At 39.8% G+C, this 11,708-nt stretch overlaps 1 protein-coding gene across 2 annotated transcripts in view; it reads right to left on the bottom strand.

Moving 5' to 3' along the window:
• LOC130407701 (potassium/sodium hyperpolarization-activated cyclic nucleotide-gated channel 1) overlaps positions 1-11,708 on the bottom strand; it is a 76,807-nt gene that overhangs the window by 62,883 nt on the left and 2,216 nt on the right. For both annotated transcript variants that reach the window (XM_056730852.1, XM_056730853.1), the window contains exon 2: positions 5,141-5,564. In XM_056730852.1, the coding sequence (XP_056586830.1) occupies positions 5,141-5,564 (424 nt within the window). The remainder of the gene's footprint in view (positions 1-5,140; positions 5,565-11,708) is intronic.

An 11,708-nucleotide genomic window follows, 5' to 3' on the forward strand; every position in this document is an offset into this window, starting at 1 on the left:
GCAGGAGCAACATTTACTCTGGGATTTGGTGACCTTTTGATTTAGAAAGGCCAGAATTTACCTGTCAAATGTGACATTTGAATACAGTGTGTATTTGTTGGGCATGAAGTCAATGGCAAGACATACTTGTCTGTCTAGACGAGTTCACAATTAAATGACTTTCATAGGTTTAATACACCTTGAAGGGGCAGTTCACCCGAAATGAATATTCTGTCATGAATTACTCAACCTCAAATTGTTCCAAATCTGTATATTTTTTTTGTTCTGATGAACACAAAAAAAGATATTTTAAAGAATGTTAAGCCAATGAGATTTCTGGACCACTGACTACCATTCAATGGTTGTCAAAGGTACTCCTGAACTGTTTGTTTTCCTAAATTCTTCGAAATATTTTATTTTGTGTTCAACATGACAAATGAATTGTACAGTAATTCTTTCCACTATCGTACTACCAGACATTTCAGTGGCTAACATTCTTCAATATATCTTTGATTTCAACAGAATGTATAGAGAATTGTGTAAATGAAGACAACATTTTCATTTTTGGGTGAACTATCCCTTAAAAGCTATCATTTAATCTTAGCCTCTCTATCCCTATTTCTGTTTGAAATTGAAAATAATGTACAATTACTTCAAGTAACCTTGAGTACAAATATTATTTTCTGTGGTAACTGATGGCATGTAATTAAGGCTATTGGTTACATATTTTATCTAGAATTTAACAATAATATATCACATCCGTTTTATAAATACAAAACACAACCACAGCTGAAGAACAAAACCTCAACTCAAAGGAAGTAATCTTAGGAAAGTAATATCACAGTTCAAATTTGTTTGATTTTTGGTGTCTGCCTTATTGGATGAAAACATGATAAGTCCCACAAATGCTTTGGGATTCATTCTGACCTAAAAACCCTGAAGGTGATAATGGGGTTTGTTGAATGACCTCGCCTCCAGACCAGTTTACTAACATTGCCGTCATCAAACACCATCCTGCCCCTCCCGGCGGCGCTCCTTCCTCTCTGAGTGAGCTCAGCACGCAGGTCAGATTTTCCTCTTTTGATTGATTTACCAGCTCCCTGATGAATCATTCTGCCTTAATGTCTCCCATATTGATACATTCTTAAAGAGACAGCGTCATGTGAATGATGCTCAGATCTCTTTTGGAGTCCCATGTCCATCATTTATTCTGTTTAGTAAAATTCTACATTTTCAATTAAATTTCATTGCTTTTTATGCCGGTGAATTTTGGTTGATAAAACCTGCACAAGGCTTTGGAAGATTACAGCTGGGTTTTGTTGTGACTGTCTCACACACACACTGTACACACACCTGGCCTCCACAGCGCAGACATGAGCACCAATGTTCAGAGTAAATGGACAGATGTGGCCCTCATTGACTTGGGGATTGGAGTGTTTACACCGCCAGAACCACTACCATGCCCTCACCCCAATTCCCATTTTGTATCTTTCCTAAAATCACACAGAACCAATCTCTCCCTTTTTTCACCCAAATAGGCACGTCCCTCTTTATTCCAATAAAACAGGCTTTAAAGAGCATTTCAGGGACAAAACATAAACCAAGAACAAAGAAAGGAGAAGAACGTTTTCACAATGTGATGTAACAGCATCATGCACTTTCAGATGATTTCGAACGTTTTTCATTGGCTGATGCTAACAGAGCACAAGACAAACACAACACTCCCTAAATTTAAGCTGACATCATTTCTGCATTTTCATATTTCATATTCCAAACGGAGGGTTCTGCTCCATTCTCACGCCATTGGTCGATCCAATTTAATACTGTCCATCATTTTATCATACTAAACAAAATGTCTGAACCTTGAGTGAGTCTCTGGGCACATCGAAGCCAAGCACAAACCTTGAAAAACAAAGCAAAAACTAATTCTGCATACAGCATTTTTAAAGCACACCAGCAGAGACAGATTTCTGTACAGAGACATCTGAACGTATAACATCATGATGTTACAACGAATTAAACAGTTCACTTCCGTGACTCGCTTGTATAGATTCTGCATACGTATTTACTTTCAACTCGACCTCCCCTTCATCTTAGTGTATGGAGACAGGAAGTGACAGACAGGAAGTAAAATGGTCAAATGCTGTGATAAAGGAAAAGCTTGATAAAAATTCTAGATTATGAAATAGGAAATTTTATTATACATAAGACAGAGAGAGAGAAAGAGAATACAAATTTATATGATCTTTCTATAAAATCCAAGCGCTATCGCGCGGAACGTCTGCTCCGCAGTGGCCTCCTGATTCACGCTCGGCTTTTCATTAAAGCCCATTTAGTCCCTGCACCATGACTCGCTGCAGCAGCGCCGTCCACGCGCTAACTGCGACACAGCTGTGTCTTGAGCTCATCACTGTATTGTGACTTCATTCAACATGGCGGTAAATCCACAGAGGCCTGTATGGTGCTGTATATAGCACACATACCAGCTCGAGGCGGGAGATAAGCCCACGCCTGGAGTCGGACAGAGGTGGCGAACCCAGGAATCTATGTCCCTCAGGTCTGGAATAAAAACACGTTCATCCACGACAAACAAAACATCTGACTGTTCAAGCTGACTGGGTGTGGAAAAATATGTGATAATATTATGCAACATGATATGCAACACTCATATTTATCTGTCGGCAAACAGCATATTATTTACAAAGTAAATCAGAATAGAAGACGGAACAGCGCAGCAGTGGAAAAGAGAGAGAGAGATGGGGCTGAGAGTCATTACCCAGAATGCATCAGTGTGGTGTCAGAGAGGGGAAATGGTGTGTGTAATGTGGATGCTTCTGGAGATGCCGTAAATAAGTGCTTGGTAAAGCCTTTGAGCAGGTTTAGTCTGGAGTTCTGGATTACTGCTTAAAAGTGAGAATTTTAGAGTGACTTATTTCACAAGTTGCAAATACTTGAAAAACTTTAATAGTAGTTTCAAAATAAACACAAGTTATGCACCCGTGCACAATAAAACCAAGAGACAAAAAGTCTCTATGAAGGCCATATTTAGGGACCAGACACCCCATATCTTATGTGCAATATGGGCAACAACCAATATACATCCACCTACAATATCAAACAACTAGAAAAATCTAACAACCCGAAAGCAACAAACTGACAACCATTTAGCAGCCTGGGAACCACTTATTACACGATAATTTCGTAAACATGAATATTTTTTGACCTCCATGTCTTCATACTTTGTTTACGGTGCTCTGTCTGCCATACACACTAACAAAACCGTTAATAGAGTTCCTGTCTTAGTCAATACAACTGGAGCAGAGAACAATAGTAATAAATCAAGCCTGATTACTGTCGCCTGCATTCATTCGCTTTACTCCTCCTAAGAGGTACATTTGTATTTCAATTAGGACTGATCAGAAAACCCTGATTGACCTCCTCACAAGACTCCTCTGCAGTGACTTGGGTGGCCGCCAGCTGAACGGAGAGATGAACTTGCTTTAAGAGATTAATGACACACAGGAAATCAAAACAAGCGCCCTGTTCCAAACCCTACCGAGCGCCCGTGCTGTCTAAGGCCAACACAAAATCTTTTAAAGGCAACGTACTACACAAAATAGAAGCTTGTTTGTTATTGATTTGTTGAGAATTTGTCCATTTTTAATTAGTCTGAGCCATTTTTATTGATATTTGTTGGGATTGAATGATATGTATTGGCATTTCTCTGTACACAACTGCCTACTTTTTGTCGCCAAGAACTCAACCTCTCCATTGAAAACGCATGCAATGCTGCTTTATAATTTGCCGAAATGTGGTATTTTACAAGGTAGCATAACTCCTTTTGGAGACTTTGCATTACAATCGCAATAGAATAGTTTACCTACATATGGAAATTCTCTCTGTTATCTAAGGTCTCAACATGAATAAGCTTCAAAAAGCACAAACAAAATGTTTTTAGCATATTTAGTGATCTATACGTCACACAACCATGGCACAGATCCAAAGATGTGGAAAATTCAAATATGGCGGGACGTTGTTATTGATGAATGTTATTGGTTTATGTGTCTCATCACAAATAATGCAAATGCCAACTAGTCACAAGACATACATGCACCAATGAGATTCAATGTTATCGTGCCACCAAATTTGATATTATTTTAATAATAGATGTATCTGCTTTTTTAATATTCGTCATGTTGAGCTCCACATAAAAAAAATATTAATTTATGTTTAACTAAAGGTAGTATAGGGTGAAATGTTGTACATTTTTTGGGGTACATTATTTAATATTGATTTAATTATTTATAATTTAACTGAACCTTTGAAGGTACAATATTGTTCCCAAAAAATTGCATTATGTTTTGTAAACCTGTAAAGGTACAAAAAATAACCTTATGGTACCATTCCGGCGACATAAAAAGGTAAAATAAAAAAATAAAATCTGACAGTGTTCTTTTAAATGGCACATAATCAGATAACCATTTAGTATCACTCCTTTTTATCAACCAACAACTCTGCACCAACAAGAAACAGGAGATTTTCTAAACTGGATTAATTTTGCACCACAAGCTGTCATTTATTATAGCATCAGCGAACAATAATAATACGTCAGAGGAAGAAACATACAATATTTTCCATTAAAGTGATCTCAAAGTGCTTTCAAAGGTAGTTGTGAAACAGTCCATTCGGGTACAGACCGAATACGTCATTTGAGGATAAATGCTTTCGTTTTAAGCTCAGGCTGTCTCGACGGAGGTGGAAGAAGCGCACTTTAGCATAAATACTGAGGTGGTTAATAATTTTGCTCAGCTGCACTCGCCACGTTGAAGAGGTTGGTTCCTCCTAACCTGATATGGCTCTCGAGGTGTCGCCGAGGGCTTAGTGGCACCCATGCTTACCTTAACCTCAAAATGAGTCTCTCCACCTATAAAGAGCATGCGTCAGAGGTCTCGGAGAGGTCTCGTTCTAATTCACAACACCTGAGCTCATGGCACCCAGGGTAGATTGCATCTCACACACCGAAACACTTACGAAGTCTGATAGCATCTCCTCATGTTCATGTCAAAGTGGGCTTCTTATTCTACACAACAAATTCTACATGTGTTACTCGACGCCATCCCCATCACTCACAGATTCACACGCAAGCACGCCATCCCCTTACCTCCTCCCACTGGTGGATGTATCTGATGAGACGTGAAAGCCTGAGAAGGCGGAGCAAGCTGAGGATTTTGGTGAACCGTACGATACGGAGCGCCCGGGCAGTCTTGTACACCTCCGAATCGAAGCCTTTCTCCACTATTAGAAAGATATAATCCACCGGGATGGAGGACAGAAAGTCTACCACGAACCAGCTCTTCAGATAGCTCATCTTAATGATTTTGGGGTCCAGGATTATCTCAGAGTTCTCCTCGTTCACGATCCCCGTCCGGAAGTTCATGACCAGGTCCACCAGGAAGATGGTGTCCGAGGCCACGTTGAAGATGAGCCAGCTGGTGGTGGTTTGCTCCGAAAAGAAGGTTATTCCCACAGGAATGATAATTAGATTCCCCATCATCATGATGAGCATTATCAAGTCCCAGTAGAACCTGCGGAGAAGACAAACAGTGGTATGTTAAAAAAGACCACTTGAAGGTACATCAGTTCCCAGTTTACACCTGGTCATAACGTCTCTTGTGACATCATGCCTCACTAAAAAAGGAACCAAAGACAGAAATATGTGGCATTTTATCTCTCCAAAATACATATATATTAAAATTTTAGGACGAAAACTTTGTTTGGAGCACAATATTTGGTCATTTAGGTCAACTTTAGGTGTGCTTCACGTGATCTGTTTCACTACATTGACATCAAGCACACTAAATATACTGTGTAATATGAAATAAATAAGGGATAATCAATGGCAAGCCATGCGTTAAAGGATAATGTATGACATGGAGGTAAAGAAACACCCGGTGCGAAGCGGAGTCTGATTAAATCCTTTTATGTACAGCTAGCTGTGGATTATCCCGCTTATACCATGGTCATATGCCAAATTAAAGCTGTTATTAATATTTACAGTGTATTTTTTGTTCAGACAGTTGAAAATGACATTTTTCATCAGTTTGTTTTAAACATTGATCCGACTGACTGGAACTACTTGTGCATTAACCGGTTTTAATGCACACCTTCCAGCCAATCAGAATCGAGTATTCAAATAGACTATGGAATACATTTCTTTGTTCGGTTGAACATAAATAAAGATATATAGAAATGTTAGCAACTGACATTTCTGATGCAAAAAGTGGTAGTCAAAGGAGCCCCAGAACTTTTTGCTTTCCGAAATGCCTCAAACTGTCGTTCTTTGTGTTCAACTGAACAAAGAAATGTATGCAGCTAAGGAACAACTTGAGGTTGAGTAAACCATGACAGACTGTTTATTTTTGGTGAACCTTCCCTTAAACCATCAAAACAAAAGCAACTGCACACTCTCTCCTATTCATATCTTATTCCTGAGAGTAAAAATGCTAGGCCCGTTTGCTTCAATGATGTGAAGTAGCAAGACTAGAAAGATTCAATTCTTGCTCTTTTCTGCTGGAACGCCCTCATTCCGTAGGCCCTTTGATATTTGTGGCGTTTCTCTGGGTGCTGTCTAACAGACTTCCCTCAGCCATCAGTACAGCTCGCGCCTGCAGTGCACACGATGCGCTACAGCTCATTTCCCTGTCGCTGTTGATATCACCTCCAACACTTCCTGCCGGCCCGCCATTCCATGACAGCCGGCGCTACCCAGCGCTTTGCTCTCTCTGGATGAGGAAGTAAAGAGGCACAGGACAAAAAACAATGAAAGGGTGAGATTGTAACACGAGAGGGTTCCAAGCCCATAGGTGAGATGCTGTGTGTTTACAAGCATGTGCGCGATACGCGGAAAGCTAATTACAGGTACAGGCTGTAATTGCTGAAACAGCACCATTTGAACCCTGAGGAATAAGCTTGGGTTTAAAACATACGAATGAAGTCACCACAGAGGTAAATAGAAGGACGGCCAATGTCTGAAGGCGTTTGTTGATGTAATACCAACAATGGCCTGGTGGGTACAACAGCGTTTTTTTGTAGCTCAATTGGTTGAGCGTTGCGTTAGCTGCATAAAGATTGTGGGGTTTTTTTCGAACACACATATCAATAAAATGTATGTTAAACCGCTTTGGATATAAACGTCTGCCAACTGCTTACTGTAAATGTAATTTTATGTAAATGTTCCTCAAAATTACGACCAAAATGGTTTTCTCAATCTCAATACATTAGCATTTTCTCTGCCAGCTGCTGTCTAGTTAATGATATTGATATCAGATGAATGGAAACCCCATTTTAGTCTTTCCCAGTGTGAGTTTCGGTTATCCGTGTATATAGTAAACCGCACGTCCACACCTCCATCATAAACGCTAAACGTGTAGACAACATTATTATTAAACATCAATTCGTGATCATATTCTGCTGACAGTCTTTACATTCTCCCCCTTCTCGAGACCCCCACACTCGTGTGAGAGAGATTTTCAGCTTGGCAGGAGACGCAGTCCAAACCTTCGGTGTTACGTAATACAACGTCTCTTACTCAGAAATGCAAATAATGGATGAATATTTAATTGTTTTAATGAAAAAAGATGATGCATTATATCTTTTTTGACCATTTGTAATTATTATTCGCTTTGAAAAACGATCAAAATGTTGCTAATTTTTCCTGAATGGAAATGCTGTCGAAATCCCCCCCGTCTTTCATGACAGCAGAATCACCCCAAGGCAGTTTTGAAATCTACTAGTGAAGATGAAGATTTGGATAAATAACCAAGTGTCAGTCAGACTCCATTTTCATGTCACGCTGTGTTTTTCTGCCTGGGTAGATCAGACATGTCTTTGAAATGGCTGCAGACTCTTCTGCCCTGCTTTGCTTTGCTTCAATGTAGGCCATGGGTTAAAGACTTCTATTATCCTTTAAAAGTGCTCATTTATTCTTTGAAAACAAGCCAAAGTAAACAACAACTGAAGTAATTAGTTAATACTGGCATATTGGTGTTATTACTCATACCACCTAATGTGAATACTCTTCCTCAGCACAAAGTGAAACATAACCACTTTCTAATGACTGCAGTGAACAAACATGAGTCAGCTTTCTGAACAACGAACCCATCTGATAGCAGCCCGGCAGAGATTTCCATAACGCTGAAATTTTCTGAGATCAGAGTAAACGCGTGCGAAGCGCAATTGCATTACAGTAGCTCCCTTGTCTGGTAATGACCGAAGCCAGACATATTTTGACGGGCGCCGGGCTGGCCTAGGCAACCAAACAAATGCCCTGATAACGGCATGTATCCCTGAACTAAAATAGATGCTTTCAGGAATCCTATCTCATGCTAAAACCCCTGGCTAGGGCCTCCAATATGACCGATGCATTTGCCTGTAATGGATGCCTCCAAATGAAAAAAGCTCTCGGCCTTGCTTTATAAATATCTATGATCCGGTATCAAATATTGGCCTCCTCTTTGTCGTAATCGGGCATCTTCGGATACTTATATCCACGTTGGCTATTTTTACTTCTGTGAGGTGTCTAAACGATAATGAAATTAGTTTTTAACATTGTTTAGAAGGAAGTGTATACTGTATATAACTAATATAACCATGTTTGTAGCATGACAGTACTTTTCCAGTAATACTCGACTTCAAAGTCAAGTACATTGATTTACATTTACAGATTTGGTAGCAAGCTTCAGTTCAAGCAATTCGTTTTTCTTGTTTTATCCAAATGTGTTCCCCATAAATATTGGACCCATGATCTTAGCACCGTTTACGATGGTTTAATACACCATTATACTATCTCACACCAGAAGATTCAATGGATCTTAAGGAGTGATTCAAATCATTGTGTTCATGGTAAAATAAAAACATAAACAATAATAAACAAAATGATGAACCGTTCCTTTAAATTAGGAGCTGCTCACAGGTTCCCCAATACTGTATTAAAAGAGACTCGACAGGCCGACTTCCTTTTGTAACTGTAACCTTGACAACCGAATGACAGACAAGCTGCATTGTCAGAGGTGGGATGGTTGCCATGTGACCATCTGTCCCGCTGCTGAAAACCAAAGAAAAGCACCGGGGATGTGACCTCAACACAAGGGTTATGCTCCAATGTTCTTTTATGTTTCTATTTACTGCTATTACAGCTTTCCCACAAGGTTCAACACCGAGGCGTTTTAACTATTACATGAGACACGCATCGCTTTTAAGATGCTGTGGCAAAAAAAAAATTGTGCAGTCTTCTGCATTGTATGTGAGAGAAAAAAAGTGAGACGGGCTATTTAGAGAGTACCAAGGGGCATCTATTTGGAAAAAGTGAGACACGTCACGCGCTCACAAAGACCTTCATTAGACTTTGAGAGAAATTTTTGAGACAACCCTCCAAAAAGCAACAGCAAAAAGCATTAATAATGCAAGACAAACTTGCACGCCCCTAAAAATAGAGGTTAATCTGGGTTTAGAAATCAGAGGCCCGCTTGATAGGGAGAAGGAATCTGCTCATATACAAATCCCGCTTTTCCACAACCTGTGTGATTAATTTATAAGCTAGAGATTTGACCCAAGCTCATCTGTTACCTGATAAATCCTTTCATTACAAAAAAAAAAAAATGTGAAGGAATTTTGAAATTCTGGGAAGCTGAAGAAGAAGAATTTCTGTCCTGTGATGGTGATTTACGATCAAGCCAAAGGCTGTTTTCTAAATAACAGTGAAAGCAAGAGATGGATGACATGCAATATGGAGGACGGATTAAAAAAAAATGACGACTCTGGCTTGACAAAACCGATGACAAAGGGCTCAGGCCACATCAAGTCAAGCATGAGCCCTTTCTGAAAACAATGAATAATGAATCTTACTAACCTCCTATTAATCTTTAAACACCCTCCGCGTTGAGATATTACTCCATATTGAGTTTCATTGATGCTTCGGCAACAACACAGCAACACGAAAGATGTTGTCACGTGATGTTGATGGTTTCGATGTTATGAAAATCCGAGGGCCAAAGTGGAAGCAACTATTTTCAACAAAATTAGCTAATTATTACAAAATAGTGTAGTGGCAAATTTTACAAAATGCAGCGCTACGTGGGAGAGAGAAAACAGCAAAGTGAAAAATGAAATATGATAAACCTTGCCAAACACAAGTGGTGTGCCAAAGGAGTAGAACAGTCACATGGTCCACGGTTTTGAGGAGGTTATGATAGCGTTCAATAGCTCTCCCTCACTTTCTTTTCCCCTGTCATGTGTCTTCCTGTCCATCATCTCCCTCTCTCTATCTTTCGTTTTCACCTGCTTTCTCTTTTTCTCTCTTTGATCTAAAGCCCGTTTGGCAGGGTTTATCAAAAGCACAAAGTCGTGCCACCTGCAAACCTGCAAACTGTTAGGAAGGTATTAGCCAATCCCTGCAATCAATTAAACAAAGCCTGGTCGCCTTTAACCTGGTTTCAGATCGCAAACTGTTTTCGGCAACAGTATCTGTTTTGTGGTGGGGTGGGGTTTAAGCGTTATATAATCATTATAAAAAACCATCCACCTATCAGACGTGTAATCAAGCAGGTAGCCCCACCCCAAACTCTGTTTCAAGTTAATCTACCAAAGAATTTAATATGCACGTTAATGTTGGCGATTGTAACATACAAACACATCACCCTAAAATATTGACATCTCTGAATCACACCTTTAATAAGTTCTGTATTGACCCTACGACCGTTAAGCAGCCGTGTCCTTCGTGCATTATGACAGAAAGGTCAATCATGTTACATCACAGCGTTCAGAGCGTTGTTAAGCTCGTTCAGCGTGTGTTGGACCTCTAATCCGATCTCACCTTCTCTCATCCCTGTTCTGATGCTAAAAGGGCTTTACACAAACGGTTCTGATCTGTTGGAGGGGCGCTGCAGTCTAATGCTAAAAGATGTGGGCTGGAATCTATAAAGCTCTAGGTTCAAAGCAAGAGATGAACAATGAACTCACTTAAGGTCCTCGGAGCGAAACACTTAACCTCAGACTGCTGAAAAGGGTTTGTCCCTATAATAAGTGTACTGTGAGTTTTGTTGACTAAAAACATCAACTAAATATCAAATAGGAGCCATGGCAATTCAATTCAAGCAAAGCGGTGGTGTGTAGTTATTTCTGAAATGGAGGGACCTCAGACACTTTGCTCATGTTGCGTATTAGGTATTTCAGGGTATATGAGATTTTGTAGAAGATGCTCAGGTCAAGCTTAGGTATTTCAATTTTGTTAATTTCATCCTAATTATTATCTCAAATTAAACAGTCTCATGATGGAATTAAAGAGCCGTTGTTTTTTAAAACACAACACACCCTTTTGTTCATTAAACATTGACCATTGATTATTATTTTAGTGATGATAGTCAGAAATATGATAATGTACTGCACAGTACCTATAGCTATCTCTTGTCTGGTACTTTCTTATTGCCTTTGCGTGTGGAATGTATTATCTCAGGTGTTGTGTTTACACATGATCTGCCAAGAGTACATCAAGTACATCGAATAAATAAACCAGTGAGACAGGTGGGGGGCGAGGTAATGACACTGTACGGGATAGTGTTCCGGGCATTCATGTAAAACAAGGGACTGTTTTTCAGCACCTCGGAGAGCGGCGCGTTACGCGGGGCAGATGTGAAGTGAAACTAATGTTTGCGAGGAACTCTGCCGTGCAGGGC

This window comes from Triplophysa dalaica, chromosome 19 (assembly GCF_015846415.1).
Source record: "Triplophysa dalaica isolate WHDGS20190420 chromosome 19, ASM1584641v1, whole genome shotgun sequence".
Taxonomy (NCBI): Eukaryota; Metazoa; Chordata; class Actinopteri; order Cypriniformes; family Nemacheilidae; genus Triplophysa; species Triplophysa dalaica.